This window comes from Panthera tigris, chromosome A1 (assembly GCF_018350195.1).
Source record: "Panthera tigris isolate Pti1 chromosome A1, P.tigris_Pti1_mat1.1, whole genome shotgun sequence".
In the NCBI taxonomy this organism is placed as follows: Eukaryota; Metazoa; Chordata; class Mammalia; order Carnivora; family Felidae; genus Panthera; species Panthera tigris.
Window position 1 is genome coordinate 194,191,927 of NC_056660.1, and position 26,114 is coordinate 194,218,040.

Below are 26,114 nucleotides of genomic sequence, written 5' to 3' on the forward strand. Positions count from 1 at the left end.
TGGGAAGGACAGTGAGGGCTTACTTTCTAAGTGTGCAAACATACTCCAGTGCTTCCAAATCACAATTCTTTGGTCTTCTCCCAAGACAAGCCATTTCCAGACACCTCAAACTCGACTGGTCCAGGGAACCCATGGGAGGAGACCCAATTACCTTGCAGCCATAATTGTTATAAACATGCTGGAGCCATAGTTGGAAAATGGTCTACAGAGAAACGGGGACAAACAGGACCACTAGGGATTTTCAATTCACAGCTACGTCAACATTAACAAAAAAGCAGTATTAGATTGATTGAAAACATTCCACGGGACTTATTATCAAATAAAGGCTCAGTCACTGGGGAAAAGTATATTTTATTGACATAATTTATCTTAGACTTAGTAACTTTAACTCAAGATTCATCCACCAAGGTGGGCCAGTTTCTGCCAATAGAACCAGAGTGCGCACTCTCGAGAGTCTCACCCCAACCTTGCCAAAGCAAAGGACTTCTGCCTAACTGGAAGTCATCTCCAAAGGACTTGCCCTTATATTTTCCCCATTTCACGCACTTAAGATATTTGCACAACAGATGTACCCTTTGTCTTAAAAGTTGCCTGATTTGATGTTTAGACAGAAGAGCAAACCCCATGTTATTCTTCTGCAAGTGATTTTGCATTTCCTTTTTTTTTTTCAAAAAGGTAGCTACTGACTTAAGGATGTCACGACATACAGGGCATAAAAGCGTTAACTTGCAACAGGTCCAGGGTATGTTACCTTGACACCTCACAATTTGGTTCATTACACTTTAACTACTCAAAGTTATTTTAACCCCAAAGAACAGACAGGCACCATGTATTTCTTCAGGTCACAATGCCAACACTGGCTGTGGAGTCTGATACAGGTAAGATGACTACAATTTACAATTCTGTGATTCCAATACTTTTGGGGGATGTACAATATGCTGGGCTGGGCAGTGTGAGTTAGTTAAGCTACAAAGTGCTTCATCACCCATAATGGAAGAGGTTCAAGATGATTCATACTTCCACGTAAGACTACAAAAGTCACAAGCCCACATAAAAGCAACTGACAGCCAAAGTAGAAGAGATTTCAGGAGCCTGGGGGCATCTTAAACAATTAATTGGCCTGGAAAATTGGGTCAGAATTACTCACAAAGCTCCTCATCCTTTCCCAAAAGAAAATGTGATAGTATGTCTTTTATATGGAAACTTCTTTGTATATATGTATAAACTTGGTATGGCCTTAATGCTGCAGTTAAGGATTTGTCTGGCTACCACCTTAAGCAGCGTGTTAAGCAATCGCTTCCTTAATGTAACATTTTTACTTCTTACTGGACTCTTAACCTGAAACAACCAATTCCCTTTTGCCCCTTACTCTTCGCCCTTTTTTGCATGGAATCATAAAAGTTATGGCAGTTATTTTTTGGCTTATAAAAAATCTATTTCTGCAGTTTGAAGATGTAATGTAAAATTTCTGTGATACATGTATATAAAAATATATTTATTGAACCATCCATATACACATATCCACGCTGATTCCAATGGAAAAAAATTAAAGTTTTCTGAAATTTTCTCTGTGGTCAACTCATAGTTGTCACTATTTAACCAACTTTATCTGTGAAAAAACTTTTGAAGTACTGTGATTATCCCAGAGAGGAACCTACATATAGTCTAGAAAACATCATTTCACTAAGACAAGGCTGTGTGTTGTTCATTCAAGAAACATTTATTGATAGGTACTACGGGAGATACAAAGATGACTCCAACACAGACCCTGCCCGTAAGGAGCTTACAGTCTAGTAGGGGAGACAGAACACATCCACGGGATACATGGTCAGAGCTACGTTTCAGTAAGATGAATCTAATATTGTGTATAAGGTAGGCTGGGGGTAAGAACAGGTAAAGGAAGCTGAGAGGCCACTGAAATCATCTAAGTGGGGAGGAAAGAGGTGTGAAAGCCTTGAGGTAGCACTGACAGGACTTAGCTAGAATAAGAAAAAAAGGCAGAGGACTTAGACTTTTGGCATGGGTGAGGACACAGAACAATGGACTAGGTCTGGGAAAAGAAATGAAAGTTGGCACATAAAATTCTTCTGCACAGGAACAAAGTGTCTGGGATATACTGGGCACAATCAGAAAGAAATGGCTAATCACCCAGACCAAGGATGGAAGTACCTCTGAGTGTCCCCAGTGACTTCCTCCCTCCTGTGCCCACCCCTCAAAATTTCCCAACAATCCCCTCCACTATGAATTGTGATAGTGCCTAAAAATTTAAGTCCTATCTCTAGGCATGTCCTTACTTGTGAGAATAAAAAACAACAAATACATTAATTTATTCAACTCAATGAGTCCTCTTTTAAGGACTCTTTTCATGGAGGTCACTGTACCTTCTGGTGAAATACAGGGATAATGAACCAGTCCTTGTCCTCGAGGAGCTTATGGTCTAGTAAAGGAGGAGCTGATGGTAGTAAAACTCATACAGGTCATTCTAATTGTAGGTTGAAGGGGAAGTTATATGAGCGAGGAGAAAGGTTAAAAGTGCTCTATGAACACACATTTTTAAAAATGAAGGTTGGGACAGAATCTCACACAGGAAGGACAACATAGGAGGGAAGGAGATGAGAATGAATTTGCTCCCCACTTCAAATTCTGGCCAAACCAGACCACCAAAAAGGGGTTCCTCACTCCTGTTGCAAGTCTTTTCTCTTAGGGAAAAGGAAAATGGTCTTGAACTGGGTTTTGAAAAAAGCAATTTCGATGGCAAGAGCTTTGGGGACAGGGGGATGTGGATACAAATCTATCTTCAGGGAAGAAAGAAGGCACTTGAAGCCACGAAAATCAGCAATGCCAGGCTTATTAGAAAAACCGTAAGTAAGTAGTTTAGCACGGCTGGCGCATCACCTCCATGAAGAATGGGAGAAATCACCGCAAAGGAAGATTAGGACCCTGACAGGTACGTGGCGTTGCCAGGCACTGAACAGGGTACATGCCTAAGACCAAATTGCTGCCCCTTAGGAGCTTACAGTTATAACAATACAAGGTGGGGAAAAGCACCACAATGTACAGAACGCAAACTGCCGAAGGATTCAGGAGAAAATTACAGCTGAGTTTCAGCTATTAACATTAGGATACCCAATAGCTTTCTGACAGCTAGTAGTAAACCCATCCCTGAGGGGAGCACAAGGTAATAATGTCCTTAGACAACAGGCCCTGGTAGAACTGGGCATTAAGACAGTTCGAAGAAAACTGAGAAAAAGTGGGTATGAAAACTGAGCTACAGAAGCAACCGAGTATGCATATAAAATGTGGCTCCTTCCCTTTTCTCCCCACATCCTGACCTTTAACAGCTCTGGCTTCCTTCAGTGAACCTAGGGCAGAGTGGTGACCCTCAAGGTGATCCATGTTACTTCTACAAGCCAATGTAGGACTCTGCGCTGATAATCTATTCTCTGAGCCATTTAGCTTTTGAAAAATGAAGAGGTTGTACAAACTTTAGTCCTTTCCAGCACTAACATTCTATGATTCAGAGAATTCTAGGAGTCTCTCCTGTCTCTTATGGCAATAATCAGAATGGGAAGAAACACTTTAAATATTCTGATGTGTCTCACTTAAAATTATGATTTTTTCATACAAATCACAATGATCCTTATCCCACCAGCTAACTTCTACCTCCACCCATTCTTCATAATCTAACATCTAACTACATGAATTTATTTTCAACATGATGTGTTCTACATGATCTACTTAAGCATACACTGAATCTTTAGAGAAAGGAAGACCTGTTGTTCTCCGCTACTTCCGTATGCCAGCTTTTTGGTATAACGACTTCATTTAAAAGGGAAAAATCAGGGATAAGATATCATAAAAATTTCCTAAAACTATTTAAGAATTTAAACCAAATCCAAACTCAAACAGGTGACATCAAAGCTTGGGGAGAAAATCAGTAACCAAAGTAGTTAATTACATCATATAGTTGAAAGTGTTTATATCCAGATTAAACAAGATATAATCATCTCTAACTTACGACCAGAAATGTATGCAAACTTCCCATAAGCAGGTTTCTAAAAAGTAAATACTCGTTAAAGTAATTCAATAGTGAATTTTTGGTAAACATTTGCTTTTTTAAAAGACAAAGACACACTGGATGACTGCAAGTCCCTTATGAATCTGTGACACTGGCCACATTCCAAGGTACTCATATGGATTTCTGTAACTGGCCAGGTCACGTGGTCTATGGAAGTAACCGTGAAATTGATTTCCAATACTATTTTCCTCTCGTAGAGAGCTAAGAAAAGCTACCGGGTTCAAGTGGAAACTGGAGAAGCAGAGACCGTCCGAAGTTTTCAAAACAAGTCATATAATCAAAAAGTGAACAACTTTAATTCTAAGCCAAGACAGAAGTATAATCAAACCAAAGCTGGTTATGGACTTTTTTAGACCACTGCTAACCAACTTCTTACTTTTTATTCAGGTCATTATGAGACCGTTTCATGAAAGCATTAGCAAAGCACATGAATTTCAGCATTATCCTGAAATAGCTACATAACCACTAAGAAGTAAATAAGTTTCAGCTCACATGTGCTACCATTTCTCCTTTAACATAGTCTCATAAGAGTTCATAAGCCCACCTATGGTCCCCAGAACCTCAGTATCACAGTACAAATCCTAAAACATATTACTATCTTAAAACCATAAATCCTTACTTATCTGGTGCCACATGGCCATTACTTGATCAGCAACTTCCCACGCAAAATGTTGCTAAGTTTCTAAAACTCTAAAAACATTAAGGTTTCTAAAACATTTGTGGAAGACTATCTCTAACTGTCCACTGCCCATCCGTGGCATATTAGGCAGTTCACTAAAACCTCATATTCGAAGAAAAGTTGAAGTTGCTTTTTTTAAAAGGTTCATAACTACTGAACCAAAGGTCTTCTCTGTACGCAGTTCCTGCAGAGATTTCTCTTAAGTAGCACAAAAATAAAACTTCAATATAAAGTTATCTTTAGATCAGTAGATTTGACAAATGCAACCATATAGATTCTAACAAATTGCTTTCTATAAAGTGCCACGTTTTCCCACTAAATTATTAAACTCTACAAGGATTTTCAAATAAAAGGATGAAGAAAAGTATCCGAGGATGGCAGTTACAAGCACAAAACACAGCTGCTATAAACCCACCTGGATTAAGGTATTACAAAATTACTGTTACCTTCCACATGTAGGTTCAAGGTTATACTACGTGTATCAAAAATTCAGGTGAGAAAATAACCCAGGAACAAATGATGATTACTGTTACCACAGTCTATAAAACAAAGTAGCTCTACAAAATCAATGTTTCCTTATCTTGTTTACGTTAAAGGAAATGGAGAAGAGTAATGCTAACCTTTCTCTGAATGTTTTACAGACTCAGGTCTCTGTACTGTGGTAACTTATTATGGTCATGTCTTATTTAATATGTCACTCAAATGTAAAATAGGTAGGCATTAGGGTTCTAGAGAAAAAGCATCAGTTTTGGAGGCCAAGCTGCTTCCTGCTACTTGGATGACTTAGAGGCCTAGTCATTTAACTGCTCTATGCGATTTCTTCTTCATCTATTACTTTGGGAAAAATAGCACCTAATCCACAGGGTAATTGTGAAAATTAGTTTTCTAATCTGAAACTAAAGTGCAGTTCGACTAATACTGTGGTAAGTAACCTACCCATCCAAAGCCAAACAATGATTTTTGGGCTCTCCATTTCACTGCTCCCAGCAAAAGCTCACAAAGTTGACAACACAGGAATACAAGAGCAAAAGAAAACAATGTACTTTTGTAAGGCCCAAGATGTGCTTGCTTTCAAAAGGTCTTACAAGACTAAGACTCACTGACCCAAACTAATCTTACTTAGCTAAAATACTCATGGGTAAAGGGTTTAAAGCTCAATAGAAAAGAACTGTACATTGGGGCATTCTTACAGATGAGAAAAGTACTTTAAAACCCGAAAAGCTTAAATGTGACGAGTTGGTGCTTGCCTAGGGACAATCTTGCCCTAACCTAGTTTCACTTTCTACCTGTGGGAATATATGTGTATCTAGGGTATCGTGCTTATTCTATTGGCAATAATGTAAACAATGATATTGGGATTCTTCATAGTGTTAACCATGATCCTAAATCTGATACATAAAGTCCAATGCTACTTAAAACGCCACAATCATCCCAATTCTGAGGACTTGAAATTACTAAAGCAACCCTTCTCTTCCTAAGCTTATGCAACAAGTCACAAAAAGCACCTAGCATATTACTACCTGTCCAAATGTTTCTTTAAACCCACACATGGGTAAAGGAAAAGTGAGATTATTAATTACCTGCAGATGTAATTCCTGAAAGAGATCTCTGTTTCATAATTCATTTAATTCATCTAAGGCTAGTTTTCAAATGAAGGAGTCTTCAAGTTGTCCTCATCCACCCCACCCTCCATCCTCCATGCATTATAGGGAATGAGGAATATCCATGATCTCAATGGGGGGTTGCTTCATTTTTATGGAACATTTAGCGTTGTCAGCCCCACCCACTAAATGCCAGATGTGTGTGGTGTCTCTTCTCCCCTCCCCCCCAAATCTCGCCCATTTCCAAATGTCCTCTAGGAGGTATTAACAGCCCCAGTTGAGAATCACTGCATCCAGTTAGTGCCCTTAAACCATGGAGTAGGAAAAACACCTATTGTGAAATGTATGGTTTAGCATTTATTTGTGAAAAAGGATTTCTAGGTTATCCATAATTTATGACTTTACAGTTACTACAACTTAAAAATTTTTTTCAAAAATATCTCCAGCTAAGTTTTTTTCTTTCCACCACAGGCTTAATATAAGCTACAACAGTACAAGCTGAATGTCTTCCAATTATCACTGGCCTGGCCCAAATGAAGTGGTTACCAAATAGTTATTTAAACTGACCCAAAAAACAGTCATGTGACTCAGTTATGTAATTTTCTTTATGTGAAGGAAATGTTCCCAATTTTCAAATATTTGAGGTACTGAGGACCGATAATATCAAACTTCATTTTAAGACTACACCCTTCAGCAAACCTAGAGTTTCCCAGTAACAACAAAACAAACATTCCTATACCTACTCATATACTGTCCTCAAACAGTCCTAAGGATTGAACACTGTTAAGAAAATAAATAAGTTAAATTTGACAACCTCGTTGCCCTTCAGATTAGTAGGACAAGTTATCACAAAAAGGCTTGCTTCACAAATGTGTACACAAAATCTTCACCCACCTCACACCCAGCACTCAAGAAATTAACATACTATGTAAAACGAATATTAGTCTATATTGCCAGATTAATTTTTCTTCCAGAAATATTTTAATAAAAATTGGCCATTTCCAAGGAACACCCACTGCATGCCCATCAATAAAAGAGAACCATAACAAAATAGAAAATTTACCATATGCCTATGATTTAAGAAAAAAACTGGCAGACACTCAAGCACAAAGTCCAATATTAAAGTCATATTCCTTCTTACGGGCTATGATTAGGATTCTGAATAGATACCGAAATAAAATACAAATGCTGGACTATTTAGGTCAAAGGACCTCTAAAGAAGCATGTCTGTCCTCAAAGGCATTCCAGTTTGAGACTCAATTTAAGAATAAGGCATAAAACAAATGAACAGAAGACATACAAGGTGAAAGAGGGATTCTTCAATTCCCAACATACTCTACACCTGGTAAAACAAATCTAGACTTTTTTTTCTTTTTTATTTTTCTTTAAACAATTGCCAAGGCTGGAATCAAAGATAAATAGAAGGCACAACAGTTTTGCTCTGGGTTTTGTGTTCTTCGGATTTTGGGGTTTCTTTTTTTGTCATTTTTTTGGTTTGTTTTTTTTTTTTAAATACAAATTAAACATAAAAGAACCCTACTTCAAAATAAATCTAAATTAGTTGCATCCTAGACATTTAAAACCTATCTCACAAATTTAAATTTAAATGATAAAAACAGTAGGTTTATAATTGTTTTGTGATCATATATCCAAAGGAAAAAAAAAAACTCTACTAACACCTTTTATTCAGTTTTTAACCATACCAGCAAGAATCAAACTGTCAATTTTTCCAATGGCAATTTCTACACACCAGAAGGTAGTCATGACTCTCAAAGAAGAAACAATTTAGATTTTTCCTGCCTTCAAAATGTTTATCAAATCCTGTGTTTCTCACAGGCTTTTGAAACACATAGAAAATAAGAAATATTCCAATGAATGAAACATACCAAATGTCAGTAATAAGGTAAGACACATTCCTTTGGGGAAACGGCTGTTAAAAAAAAATCCAGTCTGTATATGCAAAAGTAAAGCAAGGAAATTCAGTCTTTTTCTCTTCTTTAAAAATCTGTTTTTCCTAAAATATCATTCCACAAAATTGGAAGTGAAGGACTAAAAGGTGAGGAGAGGGAAGGGAGGGAGAGGGAGCACACATCATTAACACAAAAAGTAAAATTGTACAAACTTAAGCAGTTTATAATAGACTAGGGTCATACTCCAGGATACCAAACGCTGGTATAAGAAATTCACCATTCTGCAGGAGCTAGAAGATTTGTACTGCTGCGTCAAGATCAACGAAGAGCAATTCACTGCCTTGGGGCAATTCCCCTTCCCACTCCAAATCCTGGTTTCTGCACCATGCCTCCACGGGGCGGGCCTCTCATTCCACCACCCAGCCCACCTCGAGGACCTCCAGGTCCCCGCAGGCGGTTATCTCGACGGTCCCCTTCCCGGGCAGCTCGAGTCTTCTTCTCTTCCACATTCAGACGGACCTCACCTCTGAACATGATGGGCTGTAGAAACAAGGAGAGCAGACTTAAAGAGTGCTTATGGGCTACCAACTACCAAAGATAAAACCAACAAAGCTATCATAAAGAAGCAGCAACTTACACATCAGCTACATTCTCAGTTTTTATTTCAAGCTCAGAACACATCATTAAATAACATGGAAAGGTGGAGCTAGGCATGCAAACTGGTTCAAAAAAAGGACAATTTAAACAACACAGCAGTGCAAGTAACTCTCATTGTACTTCTATGAACAAAATGTATTTTCCCATAGAATTATATAAATAGAACAATATAAATAAGAACGGCCAAAAAAAAAAAAAAAAAAATTGCCACCTTCACCATGGATTTGAAGGCTTAGAATAAACCCCTATCATCACCTAATGTGGAAAGATGGGGCTACACATACTTCTGCAAAGTACATATACATCTCAAAAACATTATTAATTTATCTAAATAAAACTGTAACAAAATGCTATTTACCTTAACAAAATTTTGGACAATACCGAAGATAATAAAGAGGACCTTAGTGAAGAATAAAAAGATACATCCACACTAAATCTTGGGCCTTGCTTTTAGCCCAATAGATCTGAAGTAGAAAACAAAGGGTTACTCGAGATTTCAACAAATTCAATTTATGCTCCTCATTGGCACACACTGGTTTTCTAAGTGACTTTTTCTTTTCTTTTTTTTTTTTTTTTTTTACTTATTTTTGAGAGGGGGGCAGAGGGAGAAAGAGAGGGAGGGAGAGATGGGGAAGGGGCAAAAGGAGAGAGGGAGAATCCCAAGTAGGCTTCCACGCTATCAGCGTGGAGCCCAATATGGGGCTTGAATTCTCGATCCATGAGATCATGACCTGAGCTATAAGAGTCGAACGTTTAACAAACTAAGCCACCCAGACTCCCCAGTGACATTTTTTTTTAAACAAATACCTAAAAGTACTGACTATGATAAGAAGTGTTCTATATGCCTCACATTTATTTAATGCTCACAACCACCCTTCAAGGGCTGTCATTACACTACTTTAGAGGCCAGCCAACTAAGGGCCAGGAATGTTCAGGAACTTAATGGGTCACAACATAAGAGCAATGGAAGGAGGAGAAAATGAAGGGATCCTGACAGGCAAGTAAAAGCTTTGAACCACGAGGCTAAACTACAGCGTGTCAAACACCATGGTCAGTCTTACATAAGCTATTTCTGTACTCATAAAAAATTACTAAAGGGAGTATGGCAGAGGTCTGCCAATACAGTAAGAAGGGGGCAAAAGACAAGCTACACTTGAAGCTCCCAAACTACAAAGGGGTGATGTGAAAGTACACATGAGGAAAGCTACGTAAAGGGTAGGGTGGGGAGGGGTGGCCCCTTTGAGTTGATTTATATTTAAAATTCTGATTAAATACATAAATTTCTATTTGTACATTCATAAATATATTTAACACTAAAATAATATATTTATGTAATGTTTTAATATTCACACTATATTAAATCACTTCACACACATGAATCTGATGCACTGTTCCAGGCAATATTCTACATACAATGGGGAAAATAAAACCGTACTAAAGTCTAAAAGGTAAGAGGAGAGAAGTTGGAGAGGTTTTAAAAGGCAGTGATTGAAGACATCTCTGGGTAGTTATCACAAGGGTAGAAGCAATTTGAATGAGAAAAAGGTCTCAGACATACAGCCTCTGAGAAAATTTCAAAAAGTTCTTATGCATAAAGATGCAATGGCTTATCCATGTGCATTAAATGAAACAAACCCCCCTTACCTTGGACTATTAACTAAAAAGCCAGTTATCAGGTCTGACCTCTTTTGGCCCACTGGGAGTATCCTACCCTCTAAGGATGAATTCAAGGCTCTACCACAAAGGTGCACTGGACCTTTTGCATGCTGAATTATGGATTTATGCACAAGACCTCGGACATTTCTAGGTTCAGTATTCTGTGCCTATGCTAAGAAAAGCCACTGTTCTCTCCTTACTTCTAAGTGTTTTTGCAGGAGATGCATCATAAAAATACTGGTGACACAGTTTGAAAGATTAAATACACATTTGCAGATTAAGGCTCACTTAATGTTATGACCACAACAGTAAACTGGACAGTATAACAATCAACATTCTGAAGAACATCAGAAGTTCTACAGAACCTCTGGGAAATAATGACCTGTAAGATTTTTATTACATGGTTAAGACAATGTGTAGTTTTAATCTGCAGAGACTGAAAGATGAGTTGTTGTGGGCAACTTTTGATGCAAATGCTTTGTAGACAGGTGATGACTGCACATCGTGTATTACAAGCCATTAATTTTTATACTTTACAATAATGGGAGGCCTGGGTGGCTCAGTCAGATAAGTGTCCAACTCTTGACTTAGGCTCAGGTCTTGATCTCTCAGGGTTCATGGCTTCGAGCTCTGCGCTGACATCAGGTAGCCTGCTTGGGATGCTCTCTCCCCCTTTCTCTCTGCCCCTCTCCCTCCGGCGCTCTCTCAAACTTAAAATGATTAACTTTATGTTATATGAATTTCACCTCAATTTTTTTTTTAAGTGAGATTTTTTTAAATCCCACACCCATCACAATAAATTAACAGTATTTATACTTTTGTTCTCTACTACTATTACAGAAAGTGTTTTGTGCTAATGAAAGATGTGGAGGAAGGGAAGGGTTTCTTAAGAACCACACAGTAGTAAGATTCCAAATCTACCAAATCCCTCTATTATTAGAAAGTACCTGTAGGAAGAAGTACTGTTAATAAAATTGGTTCCAGGCTGGGTGACTCCAAACCTACACACCTGCCCCGGGAAAATTGGCTCTTAAGTTATCTTAGTTAAAAGCAACACTGTATTTCATCTCCTAAACCAAAAATCACCAAGGAAAGAAATCTGCATAAATTTCAGTGCACTGGTAACTATTAGTTATCTCATTCTCATCATTCGACTCAAAAATAAAGTTATTTAGAAAGAAGTTTTGTTACTCTCAACTCCCAGGCAAGTCTTTTAACAATAATGGCCCATCACAATGGAACACACTACCAAAACATGTTGGAATAAATTGTACTTTCCATGTAAGAGATATTTGTAAAACGAATATATTCAAAGATCCAAGTTATTCTTAAAAAAAAAAAAAAAGATGAAAAACTGCTTACCCTGTTGCTAAGGACCTTCTGAACAGGCTCAGAATCATCAAACACAACAAAACCAAAATTGGGTAATTTCCCGCCACTGTTAATGCGCAGCTCCACCACATTCCCATAACCTGCAAAGGAAACAGACTCTCAAGTAACTTCTTAGAACATTTCCTTTAAATATTATACACACACTAATCAATGACAGCCGCTAGTCAACATGGGGCTACAGACCGCTTGTAATGTGGCTAGTCCAAAACAAGAAGTGCCGTAAGTGTGATACACACTGGACTTCAAAGACTTAATATGGAAAAATGTAAAACAGCTCTTATTTTCACACGTTGAAATGATGTTTTTGATACATTGGGTTAAATCAAATATTAAAATTAAATTATCCAGTTTCTTTTTACCTTTCAAAATATAACCAGTAAAAAAAATTAATTAAAATAACCACTAGAAAACTTAAAATTACATATGTAATTCACTTAGATGAACGAATCTAGTGTTTAAATCTCAACAGATAGATGTATTAGGTAAATCTAGCACTTAAAACTCAGGAACTTAGGGGCGCCTGGGTGGCTCGTTTGGGCATCCGACTTCGGCTCAGGTCATGATCTCGCGGTCCATGAGTTCGAGCCCCGCGTCGGGCTCTGTGCTGACAGCTCAGAGCCTGGAACCTGTTTCGGATTCTGTGTCTCCCTCTCTCTCTGACCCTCCCCCATTCGTGCTCTGTCTCTCTCTGTCTCAAAAATAAATAAACGTTAAAAAAAAAAAAAATTTTTTTTTTTAAAAACTCAGGAACTTACTTTGAAAAAAATCTTTAAGTTCCGATTTATCCACTTCATGTGGCAGATTGCCAATGAAAAGTTGGTGACTATCAGGGTGTCTCACAATTCTTCGGGGTTCAACGTCACCTTGCTCACCAGCTTCACGGACTTAAGAAAACAAAAAACAGCAGCGATGAAAGAGAAAGACATTTTCAGTGGCTATTTCAATGATTTTTTTCTCCACCCCCAAACACAGGTAATTCCATCAGCCCCATAATTTATTTTTAAAGTAGAAAATATCAACCACCCCTAAAGAACAAGCTCTCACCTCAAAACCCCCCAAACCAGAGAAGTCACCCTTCTGAGCTCTTACTTGGTCTAGGTCCCCTCTGGGGAGGAATATTTATTCGTTGTTCTCGCACTCTTTGATCCCTCTGAGGCCTCTGCGGTGGAATCTGAGATTCAGGCTTAGACTCCGGACGAGGCTGAAAAAATTGTAAGTTAACCTCTGTGTAAAAAGAAAGCAAGTTTACCTTTTTTCCTGTAAAGTTTCTTAGCTAACAATAAGGTTTAAAGAGAAAATGACACGGGTGCCTGGGTGGCTGAGTCGGTTAAGCATCCGACTCTTGGTTTCAGGTCATGATCTCACGGCTTTGTGGGTTTGAGCCCCACATTGGGCTCTGTGCTGGCAATGTGGAGCCTGCTTGAGATTCTCTCTCTCACCCTCTCTGCCTCTCCCCAACTTGTACTATCTCTGTCTCTCCCAAAATAAACTTTCAGCATCCAACTTTGGCTCAGATCATGATCTTGCAGTTCGTGAGTTCAAGCCCTGCATCGGGCTCTGTGCTGACAGCTCAGAGCCTGGGCCTACTTCAGATTCTGTGTCTCCCTCTCTTTCTCTCTTGAAACCAATTAAACATTAAAAAAAAAATTGTTTTAATAAAAATAAAAATAAAAACTGACAGCTCTCCAAAAAAGGAAATTATTAAAAACCACCCTGTACTCTTCTCTGCTCTGTGTACCAGTTCCCACATTCTCCAAACCTATGTGAAGCACATTACATGAAATACAAGTAAATGTGCCCAATATACAAGCTTAGAAACTCACCTGCGAAGCTGGTACTTTAACAACGTGAGGTGGTATCCCAGTAACTGGAACAGCTCCACTGGGTGGAAGGTTCTTACTGGTCACAGATGCCCAAGAAAATGTCTAAGGGAACAACATTACTTGATTACATTACCCTTTCAAAATAATATAAAAGCTATTAGTCCTTAATTTCTTGTACATAATATATGCGTCACATTTTCATATTAGATAGGATGTTGTTCCTAAGTATCTTGAGATTCCTTTTCTTCCCCTACTTACAAATTTAGCGCTAAAATCCCCTAGGACTAGTCATCAAGTATCAGCAAAGTAAGAAAAGGTTTAAGGTCTAAGAAGCTACTTTCACTCAATTTCAGGTTTGTGAATCAAAGAAAATTCTCTCTCCTTCAAAACCAGCTTCCTTCTAGGATTCTCCCAATTAATGGTACAAACATCAACCCTGTTACATCAACTTTAGAATTCCCTTGAACACCTTTTCAATCCGTATCAAACTTCCTAATTCTTACTATTTACGACTTAACTACCTTCATTGCCACAAGCTTAATCCCAGGTGTCAAGATTTCTCTCCAGGGCTACAATAGCAGTCACCTAACTAGTCATTCCTCCTCAATCCAGCCAACCTACTTTTCTCCCTGCAAGCTCAAGTCATTTCCTACTCACCTAATCACTGCCCTCTAGAGAGAGACCAAGAACCCTACCTGTTTTACCAATATCGCCCACACCCAAAACAATGACCAGCAGAGGTGCTTGAACTATTAAATAAATGATATAAGAAAGAACCTTAAGAACCCTGACCTCATAAATACAGCACAAAACACATTCCTTCACAGAACACCAAATGTAAATGTTCTATGATCCCAGTTAACATCACCCTGAAATGCCTCAGGAGTAACAGAAAAGCTTTGAACTTTGAAATCAAGTATTCTAATTAGAAAAGTAGCTGTAGTTTGGCAATTTGTTTCTACTTCTACTGTAAAGTTATCCTCAATTAGAGTCAGAAAAAAAGCAGGAAAAAGTCTGTTGTGCCATGATATATTTTTAAAAGGTACTTTATCACTTGTTTTTAACAAGCATTATTTTGAAACAAATTATTTAAAAAATGTGAGGTTGTTGATATGGTGATAAAAGAGCACCTGAAATTTCTGGTCTAGAAGTATTCAAGTTTCCTTGGGTGGGGAGGAGAATTACTTTCAGAAAACAATATGCGTCTTAATTCCTATCTGAGGTATGGCTCATTATATAGTAAGTTTCCCTGAACAAATGAAAACATACCCATAAAGTCCACCAAACAGTACTATAAAGGAAGAGAGGTTTTTAAAAATCACCTAGAAACAGGAAGAAGGAAGACATACTACATACCCTCAGGTCTTCCTGTACTGTCTGCGCTATGTCTGCAGGTGCTGGGGAAGAACTCTTCTGGGCATCCTCAGGAGCAGTTTCTTCCAACACTGGCTCAGACTTTTCCTCTTGGATTTCAGAAACAGGTTCTTGTTCCGGTTCTGGTTCAGGATCAGGCTCTGGTTCAGCAACAGGTTCCTCTAAATGTTCTTCCAAATCATTGCTTTGGAAAATTTGAGAAACATCATTCTGCCTCCACTGATTTAGCAAGAAACTCCCAAGTATTTATTAACTATAGAGACCTGAACCAAAAAATTGCTCCCTGTCTCCAAAAAAAGATCTGAGTATTAAAACAAGACAACTCCTTAGAAAAGCATTCAATGAGCAAATCAGATTTGCTAAATTCTCCTAAGCAAATACATCAAAAACAGATCAAAATGAACCAAATCATGGTTTCTGTTACAATCCTGAAACTATCACAATTCACTTAGCTAACCACACATACAAAAAGACTAACAGCTTGTGGGGAAGGGGAAAACAGTTGTTCAAAGGTTACAGTTTTACTTTTGCAAGATGAAAAGTTCTAGAGACCTGTTGTACAAATATTTGCACATAGTTAACATTACTACTCTGGGGCGGCGCCTGGGTGGCTCAGTCAGTTAAGCGTCCCACTCTTGATTTCAGCTCAGATCATGATCTCATGGCTTTGTGGGTTTGAGCCCTGCATGGGGCTCCGTGCTCACAGAGTGGAGCCTGCTTGGGATTTTCTTTCTCTCTCTCTCTCTCCCTCCCTACCTGGCTTGCACTGTCAAAATAAACTTTAAAAAGGAAAAAACAAATATTACTACACAGTGCACTTAAAAATGGTTAACAAGGTAAAATTTGTATTATGCAGTTTTTAACATCAAAAAAAACCTCTCAGAACTTAAAAAAAAAAAAGAAAAAATCACACCAGTTATTCTGGAGAAAGAAGTTATGATTCAGAAGACTTCTTCTTAAACCTTCCAGAAAAATCACAAGGAATGTTTGTTAATGCTGCAAATGATTTCCCCCTGAAATTCTAATTTGGCAGGTTTGTGGTGGGACAACAGATCTTTTTCAACTTGCAACCCAGGTGAGTAATGTGGTTAGTTTGTCATCACACCTGGAGAAACACGAAAACATCCTTTAAGCACTAAGAGTTTCATATCAGATGACAAGTAAATATTTCTATTCCTATCATATTTCTGTTCCATTGCAGATTAAAAAAAGTTTAAGATATAGTCACACATTTAGTGTCTGAGTTAATGAAACTATTTAATTCATGTCTGAATTTCTATCAATTTATGCTTGATCTCTAAATAAGTCCTTGAATATATTTATTCCCCACAAAGCACTTAATGCAATGCCTTGATGTGTTAAATACTTGATAAGAAATCCCCCAAATCAGGGGCACCTGTCTGTCTCAGTTGGTAAAGCATGAGACTCCTGACAGAGGTTTTGAGTTCCAGCCCCATGATGGGTATGGAGATTTACTTAAAAATAAAATCTTTGAGGGGCACCTGGGTGGCTCAGTTAGTTAAACGTCCAACTTGACTTCAACTCAGGTCATGATCTCAGGGTTCCTGGGTTCAAGCCCCACATTGGGCTCTGTGCGGACAGCATGGAACCTGCTTGGGATTCTCTCCCTCTCTCTCTGCACCCTGACCCCTGAGCTTATGCTCTCTCTCTCTCTCTCCCTCTCAAAAAAAAAAAAATAAATAAACATTTAAAAAAAATAAAATAAAATCTTGGAGGAAAAAAAATAATCCCAAAATCTATTTTTCACTTATGGCCAAGAAAAAAATGAAACCAAAAAGCAACTGATGGATACTATTTAAGTAGTTCTCATTGTGCAATAGGAATTAAAACAAGTTGTAACATTTTTGTTAGCTCAGAGATACCAAAAGCAAAACCTTTCTTTTAGGAAATTAGTTATTTTCAGAGATAATTCTGAGAATATACGACTGCCCTCCAACAAAGGGAAAGACTAGACAACCCAAATTCTCATGCACCTCTGGACAGATAAAGTTTTTCTTACCTGACAGTCTGATCATAGAAAGTTCCAGATTCATCAGGTACTACCTCAGGTGTCTGCTGTCTTTCCTCAGGTTCCTCTACCTCTTCCTCAGATTCTAAATGAGTAAAGAAACTTAAAGTAATTTATGCTTAATTCTCAAATACAACTGACCCTTAAACAAGACAGGTTTCAACTGTGTGGGTCCACTTATATGTAGATTTTTCTCATTAAATACAGTACAATACTGTAAGTGAATTTTCTCTTCCTTATGATTTTAATAACATTTCCTTTTCTCTAGCTTACTTTAAGAATACAGCACATAATACATTTAACATACAAAATACATGTTAATCGACTTATGTTATCAGTAGTTTCCAGTCAACAGTAGGCTATTAGTAGTTAAAAAGTTTATAGAGAGTCTAAAGTTCAATGCAGATTTTTGACCGGCCGGGGGGGGGGGGGGTGGTTAGCACCCCAACACTCATATTATTCTAAGGTCAACATTATATTCATTTTTACAGTGTTCATCACCATCAAAAGAGTAGTGAGTGGGGGGATGAGTTAAATAGGTGATGGGGATTAAGGGGTACACTTGTACTGAGCACCTAACGTTATATGGAAGTGTGGAATCACTACAGTGTACACATGAAATTGATATTACACTGCATGTTAACTGGAATTTAAATAAAAACTTTAATTTTTGTGAATGGTGTGAGAAAGTGGTCTAGTTTCAACCTTCTGCATGTTGCTGTCCAGTTCTCCCAGCACCATTTGTTAAAGAGACTGTCTTTTTTCCACTGGATGTTCTTTCCTGCTTTGTCAAAGATGAGTTGGCCATACGTTTGTGGGTCTAGTTCTGGGGTTTCTATTCTATTCCATTGGTCTATGTGTCTGTTTTTGTGCCATTAAATAAAAACTTTAAGAGAAAAAATGAAATAAAAACATATATATAGAAAGTAAATAAAACACAGAAATTTGGTAAAATCATGGGAAAAGCTGTAAGGACAGAATTAAGGCTAATGTAGTGGCTGGGTTAAGAATAAGAACATGGAATCTGAGGTCATTTTGAGGCCCATAATCCAATGCAGGCTCTACCACGTAACTAGCTATATACAACATCAGGCAAATTACTGCTCTGTGTCTCAGTGGCCTCATCTATAAAATGAGAACAGTACTTAAAGTACTTATCTATAAGGCAGTTGTATTATACAATAAATATACAGTACTTAAATTTTTATTTCAGCCATATAAGAAGTACTGATATACTAATTATTATTAGTGTTTAGAGACCATTCTTCAGGTGTCTCTCATGTTTCTTCTGCACATCTTACAACTAAAGCAATGGCTACCTTTTGCTCCAGACTATCCTTTAGAAATATTTATATAGCAGCCTCAGAAAAGCGTCTCCCTCCAGAGCAAAGGGTAGGCACACTTACTCCCTATTGTAAAAGATTTTGATCCTTGAACTTAGGGTTCTACTCTTGCAATGCACCCTGCTACAATGCAGGTGTCGTGCAGTTCATGAGATCTACCATTGTTGCAGTGAGTAATTACCTACTACTGACTTTGGAGTTTTAGGTCTTCCATGAAGCAGGTTGACCTGTTAGATTCGAGTAGGTTGAAAACTCAGACATTCCCCTGTCTTGACAATTAGAAGTTATTAATAAAGAATACAGAGTATAATAAACACACTCAAGAAACCCATACTCTCTTCAGGTCAACCTGATGCCATCAAAAAAATTTAGACAAGTAACTTACCCTCCTGAGGCTCAGTGACAAAGCCACCAAAGACCTCATCTTGGTATCTGAAGATATCATTGTGAACGTAGAACTTATTTGCAACAGAGCCCTGCAATGCCAACAAAAACTTTTCATTTATTCAGATTTTCACCAAAAGCCAAATCACCCTACACCAATGGTTCTCTACTAAGAGCAATACTGCACCACCCAGACACATCTGGCAATGTCTGAAGATACTTCAGTTTTCACATGGGAGAGTGCAACTGAAAGCTATTGCTTGAGTAGAGGGCAGGGATGCTGCTGAACATCCTACAATGCACAGAACGCCAGCCACAACAAAGAATTATCTGGTCCAAAATGTTACTAACACCAAGAATGAAAAACCCTGCTCTGCATTATAGCCATTAAAAACTACACTCAAATATATTGCTCCCTTAAAATACCACCAGATGGACAGCCAAATACTGGTAAAGTACGTAACATGTCACCACCTCAAATCTGAACAGTAACTACTTTTACCAACTGCAGCACGTACTTAAAATTCCTTAAATCTGTATCCAAGAATATTGATATAAACACTCAACAGTGCTACAGCTGAAAAGGTCTGCCTAGAAGACCACACCAGAGTATAAATCCAACTATGTCATTAACTATTCAAGCTCCAACACTGTCTCTTCATCTACATTTAAAAAAAAGGGGGGGGGGGGATATCACATCTCCTATCTACATAGGAGCTTTGGATATTAAATGAGACAGTTCATATAACAATGCATTATATAAGGTAATGTTAGATTCTTCCTCTTTAATAGGAAAAGGAAATTTAAGCAAACTTAAAATAATTCTTAATTATATCCCATATGACTCTGTATAGTTAGAAATTCATCAAGTTTTATACTACAGATAATCTAAGCCATCCTCTAAAACTCATGACTAAAATGAAACACGTTAATTTCTCAAAAAGACAACTGAGTTATTATTCAAACAGTAAGATGACAGGGGTTTTAGATTCATTATTTCTGAACAGAAAATTATCTTTTATTCATTCATTCATTCGTTCATTTATTCATGGGGGACAGAGAAAGAGAAAGAGAGAATATTCCAAGCAGCCTCCACGCTGAGCGTGGAAGCCCAACACAGGGCTCAAACCCACGAACCATGAGATCATGACCTAAGCCAAAATCAAGAGTCGGAACTTAACCAACTGAGCTACCCAGGCTCCCTGAACAGAAAACTATCTTAAGGGTAATGCTAAAGAAAACATCTAATCAGCAGGTCCCTATTGAGCCACTTCCACATGCGTATGCAGATAGGCTTCCTGACTTTGTTCAGTCTGCACCAGTCAGGACGACAGTACAAGTGCAAACTCTTCAACATAAACCCGTGGCTCCTTTCATGATAAGCAGGAAAAGAAACAGGGCTCCCTGAAGAAACAGCAGATTCTAGAACCGGGGCTGGGGCTAGGACTAGGGCTGGAGCAAGCAGAGTATCAAATGAGCCTGAAACATCTTGTGCCACAAAAGTTATAAAGTGCTCCCTCTGCCAAAAACAAACAAATAGATAATGGTACTGTAGTCAAGAAAGAGTATTCCTTACGCTTAGGAAAAATGCTCACTGAAGTATCTGAGGATGACTAGGCATGATGTCTCCAACCTACTTATAAATGGTTTTGAATTAAAATGACAGGTAAATAGAAAAAGCATTACTAATGTACAGGCAAGTGTGGGCAATGGCTCTAGGTAAGGAGTATGTATGAGGTATTGTACTATTATCACAACTTTTCTGTAAGCTTGAAATTTCAAAATAAATACTTTCTAAAAAGATTTGTACAACCTTTCGTGGTTTGTTTCTTCATACCTCAGGAGCAAGGACAAATGTCTGCATGAATCTCCTCAAAGCCTGGTTGTTATTGGAGAGCAACCCCATCACCTGGACCACCACCCCATCATTCAGAGTGGCATGAGCATCAACATGGCGAATCTTAGTGTGGCAATTGGTAAAGTTTTGTGACATGACTTTCCTATGGATTTCCTAAAGAATCAAGGGAAGAGTTAATGACTTAAAATTTACAATCTCCAACAAAAACAAGTTTTTAATACAACACAAGTAGAGATAATCTGCATGTTTAAATTACAAACTACACAGACCCTAATTTGCCTTAGAACAGGATATCCCAGTGACCGCCTTGAGCTTTTTAAAACTGTCCTGAATTGACATACCTAAAAAAGGTTTACAGTAAATGAGAATGATCCCTGTGCTAAAACCAATTACCTCCTAACAGAAAATTTTCAGAACAAATTATTCAAAATAAGGAAATCTGACACCCTAAGCTTTTCAGTGGCTTTACCAAATAGGTACTGAACACCAAAACTGCTAAAAAGAAATTGAAAAACTTCGTCTTTAAATATCAGCAAATCTGTTATGTATGTACCTGCCTCAATATGGGTTATTTTCTAGCTGTGTAACAGCCTACACAAAGCTTGGGATGCTTACTTTCTGTCCATAAACCGCATCTGCTGGCTTTCCATTTGAATCCAATCCCCCGTGGACATAAGAAGAGTTCTTTCCATAAAATCTGTAAAACAGAGAGATAATTTACTTGTCAGGTGCAAGCATCCTAAGCCTTGATATTTATTTTTCATGTTTGGTATCTATTTGCCTCACTGGCAGAATCTTGGAAACAAGGTGTTTTTCTTTTTCATTTTTGTATACAATCATAGATCTACTCCCTACATGTCACTCAACATTTGCTGAACAGAAATAGATTTGGTCAATGAGGCAGAACACTTTACAAGTCATAAGCTCCAGATTTCAGAGTAGGATGACTGTGTTGGGAAAGATCTTGTAGTTCATGTCAGGAAGGCTACTTAGAATAAAACAAGTTCTGTTTTCACTCAAGAAGAAAACAGGCAGCTTTAATACAGATGAGGACATCTACACTCTCCTGTAAGCTTACAAAGTCTAAACCTTTTATATCTGAGAATGCATGTGAGGGGATTCCATTAAAAAATCAGTAATTTAACAACAAAAACAAAACCAGTAACTCCTGCAGGTGAGGTTTAAGAGTAATTTTTAACAATTCTTGCTGATGCATTAAGAGCTTCAGACTTTAATTCCCCATAGCTTGAATTCACCTATATCCTCAATTGCTTTGTTTTTTCATTGTAACACTGGATCGGGGGAAAAAAAAAAATACTGGATCAGGAAAGCCAGATGCAGACACAAAGATATCCCAAAAAGTGCCCCAACCCAGAAATAACTGCTATTAGAATTTCTTGATAACTGGGGCGCCTGGGTGGCTCAGTCAGTTGAGCATTGGACTCTTGATTTCGGCTCAGATCATGATCTCACGGTTCATGGGTTTGAGCCCCACATCTGCACGGATAGTCTAGGGCTTCCTTGGGATTGCTCTCTCTCTGCCCTTCCCCTGCTCATTCACATCTTCTTTCTCAAAATAAATAAACTTAAAAAAAAAAAAAAAGAATTTCAGGGCGCCTGGGTGGCTCAGTCAGTTAAGCATTTGACTCTTGATCTCTGCTCAGGTCAGATCTCACAATTCTTGCGTTTGAGCCCCCATCAGGCTCTGCACTGATGGTACCAAGCCTGCTTGGGATTCTGTCTGTCTTTCTCTGCCCCTCCCCTGCTTGTGCTTTCTCTCTCAAAATTAATAAATATTAAAAAAAAAAATTTTCAAATTAAAAAGAATTTCTTGGGGCGCCTGGGTGGCTCAGTCGGTTAAGCGTCCGACTTCAGCCCAGGTCACGATCTCGCGGTCTGCGAGTTCGAGCCCCGTGTCGGGCTTTGGGCTGATGGCTCAGAGCCTGGAGCCTGCTTCCGATTCTGTGTCTCCCTCTCTCTCTGACCCTCCCCCGTTCATGCTCTGTCTCTCTCTGTCTCAAAAATAAATAAACGTTTAAAAAAAAAAAAATTAAAAAAAAAAAAAAGAATTTCTTGCTACCTATACTACCTACAGATAAACAATTTGTCACAAATGAACCCATACATATCATTCTACATCCTGATTCTGTCCCTCTCTGGCCCCTCAAATAGGACAGTTTTGGGCCCACAGGTACCCTAAGTCTACCCTGCAAATTTTAAAGTTATTAAAAGGCTACACATCTGCCAGTGCATCAGTTCAATGCTGGCTAATCCACTTTTCATTACAGGCAAACATCAGAGATATCAGAGTTTGGTTCCAGATCAGTGCAATAAAGAGAATATTGCAATAAATGGAGTCAAATAGGCTTTTTTGGTTTTCCAGTGCATATAAAAATTATGTTTGCACTACACCTTTGTCTATTAAACGTGCAACAGTATTTCTACTACAATGTAAGCAATGTAAGCAATGTACATACCTTAATTAAAAAACACTTTGTTGCTTAAAAAAAAAAAATGCTAACCATCATCTGCACTTTCAGGGAGTCCTAATCTGTCTATTGGTGGAGGGTCTTGCCTCGATGGATGGCTGCTGACCAGGGTGGTGGTTGCAGAAAACTGGGGTGGCTGTGCCAATTTCTTCAAGTTAAGACAACAATGAAGTTTCTTCCACCAATTAACTTTTCCTTTCACTAAGGATTTTCTGTAGTGTGTGATACTGTTTGACAGCATTTTACCCACAGTGGAACTACTTTCGAAATTGGAGTCAATCCTCTCAAATCCTGAGAGCCACTGCTTCATCAACTCAAGTCTATGTAATATTCTTTTTTGTTGTTACTCCCAACAATCTTCACAGCATCTTCAGCAGTAGATTCCATCTTAAAAAAAAAAACTTCTGGGGCGCCTGGGTGGCTCAGTTAAGCGTCCAACTTCGGCTCAGGTCATGATCTCACAGCTGTTGAGTTCAAGCCCCACATCGGGCTCTGTGCTGACAGCTCGGAACCTGGAGCCTGCTTCGGGTTCTGTGTCTCCTCCTCTCTCTGCCCCCCCCCCCCCCCATGCTCATGCTCTGTCTCTCAATAATGAATAAACGTAAAAAATTTTTTTTAATTAAAACATTTTAAAAAACACTATCTTTGCTCATCTTTAAGAAGCAACTCCTCATCTGTTAACGTTTTATCATGAGACTGCAGCAACTCAGTCACATCTTCAGCCTCCACTTCTAATTCTAGTTCTCTTTATATTTCCACCACACCTGCAGTGACTTCCTCCTCTGAAGTCCTGAACCCCTCAAAGTCATCCACGAGGGCTGGGATCTTCTTCTCAACTCCTGTTCATCTTGATATTTTGACATCTTCCCATGAATCACGTCCAATATAAAGCTGTTTCATCTACACTGAAAATCTATTATTGTCCGTGTAGCCACCTTCACCACCTACCTTATCTAGATTTTCTGGATGGCTTGCTGCAGCTTCTACATCAGCACCTGCTGCTTCACCTTGCACTTTGATGTTACGGAAACAGCTTCTTTCCTGAAACCTCATCAACTAACTTGTACTAGCTTCAAACTTCTTCTGTGGCTTCCTCACCTCTCTCAGCTTTCATAGAATTGAAGAGTTAGGGCCTTACTCTGATCAGGCTTTGGATTAAAGGAATGTTGTGGCTTATTTGACCTTCCATCCCACTACTCAAAGTTCCTCATATCCACAATAAGGCTGCTCTGCTTTCTTATCATGCATGTGTTCACTGGAGTAGCACTTTTCATTTCAAAAACATTTCCTTTTTACTCACAATTTAGCTAATAGGCCAAGAGGCCTAGCTTTTGGCCTATCTCAGCTTTCAACATTCCCTACCAAGCTACTTACGGCTTTTGATGTGAAGGGACAGACAAGTGACTCTTCCTTCCACTTAATACCTAATTAAAGCCATTGTAGGGTTAAGTTAACTGGCCTAATTTGAATACCACTAAGTCTCAGAGAATAGAAGGCCCAAAGAGGGAGAGAGATGGGGAACAACGAATCAGTGTAAGAGTCAGAAGACATACAGCATTTATTGAACATTAAGTTCATGGTCTTACATGCGTAGGCATATGCCATAAAACGATTATAATAGTACCAACAAAGGTCACTGATCACAGATTACCATTAAAAAATATAATAATGAAAAAGTTTGAAATATTGTGAGAATTAGCAAAATGTTGACAAAGACACAAAATGAGCAAATACTGGAAAAATGGCACCAATGAACTTGCTAGACTGAAGATTGCCACAAACTTATAACTGCCAAAAAACACAGTATTTGCAAAGCACCATAAAGTGAAACACAATGAGATACGCTTGTATGTATGTTGTACTTCAAGATAAAATGTGAAAAAAAAAAAGGTCTTGAGTCAATAAATATATCGACAAGGACTATATTAATTTCACTTAGTTCTCCTAAGTTTTATGTATTAATTTGAGAGAGTAAGAGCAAGCAAGAGCAGGGGAGAGGCAGACAGGGAGAGCAAAAAATCCCAAACAGGCTCCCCGCTGACACTGATGAACTGTGAGATCATGACCTGAGCTGAAATCAAGAGTAGGATGCTTAACTGACTGAGCCACCCAGGCACCCCTTGCTCCTTTTCAAAGTCCAAAGTTACCTAATCTCTGAGGACATAGAAACAAATTTTGACATAAAACACAAAAAGAAAAAAGGGGAAAAAAACATGTGAAAACCTGTTCAATCACTTAAGTCATGTCAACACCAGATTTGTTTTTAATTTTCTATTTATTTTTGAGAGAGAGAAAGAGAGAGAGAGAAAGAGAGAGAGAGAAAGAGAGAGAGAGAAAGAGAGAGAGAGAGAGAAAGAGAGAGAGAGAGAGAAAGAGAGAGAGAGAGAGAGAGAGAGAGAGAATGAGACGGGGAGGGGCAGAGAGAGGAGATACACAATCTGTGAAGCAGGCTCCAGGCTCTGAGTTGTCAGCACAGGGCCTGACGCGGGCCTAGAACTCATGAACCACAAGATCATGACCTGAGCCAAAGGTGCTTAACCGAATGAGCCACCCAGGCACCCCAACACCAGCAAATTTTTAACAGCTTACATCCTTACCTGCAAAATAAAGTTAAGTACCTAATAATGTCTTACTAAAAGGTTTTAGTAAAGATCAATAGGAAACAGGTGAAAGCAGAAAATTGTAAATTCTCAAAAATATATATATTTTCCATTTTCACAACAAGGACTCAAATTTATAAATTTTCTTTTTCACCCAATAAGGACGTGATATCCAATATGCAAGCTGGTCAAAGTAACGAGGGAAATAGTCTGGTCCAGCAAACACACATTTTGGCATCTG

The 26,114-nt window shown here is 38.4% G+C and overlaps 1 protein-coding gene across 2 annotated transcripts in view; it reads right to left on the reverse strand.

Annotated features, from left to right (window-relative positions):
- Window positions 1-1,699: 1,699 nt before the first annotated feature.
- G3BP1 (G3BP stress granule assembly factor 1) overlaps window positions 1,700-26,114 on the reverse strand; it is a 36,611-nt gene continuing 12,196 nt past the window's right edge. For both annotated transcript variants that reach the window (XM_007093427.3, XM_042993888.1), the window contains exons 3-12: window positions 21,400-21,481; window positions 20,764-20,937; window positions 18,928-19,018; window positions 17,191-17,284; window positions 15,153-15,354; window positions 13,797-13,898; window positions 13,063-13,174; window positions 12,729-12,857; window positions 11,944-12,053; window positions 1,700-8,808 (exon numbers count right to left, since the gene is read on the reverse strand). In XM_007093427.3, the coding sequence (XP_007093489.2) occupies window positions 8,602-8,808; window positions 11,944-12,053; window positions 12,729-12,857; window positions 13,063-13,174; window positions 13,797-13,898; window positions 15,153-15,354; window positions 17,191-17,284; window positions 18,928-19,018; window positions 20,764-20,937; window positions 21,400-21,481 (1,303 nt within the window). In that variant the 3' untranslated portion in view covers window positions 1,700-8,601. The remainder of the gene's footprint in view (window positions 8,809-11,943; window positions 12,054-12,728; window positions 12,858-13,062; window positions 13,175-13,796; window positions 13,899-15,152; window positions 15,355-17,190; window positions 17,285-18,927; window positions 19,019-20,763; window positions 20,938-21,399; window positions 21,482-26,114) is intronic.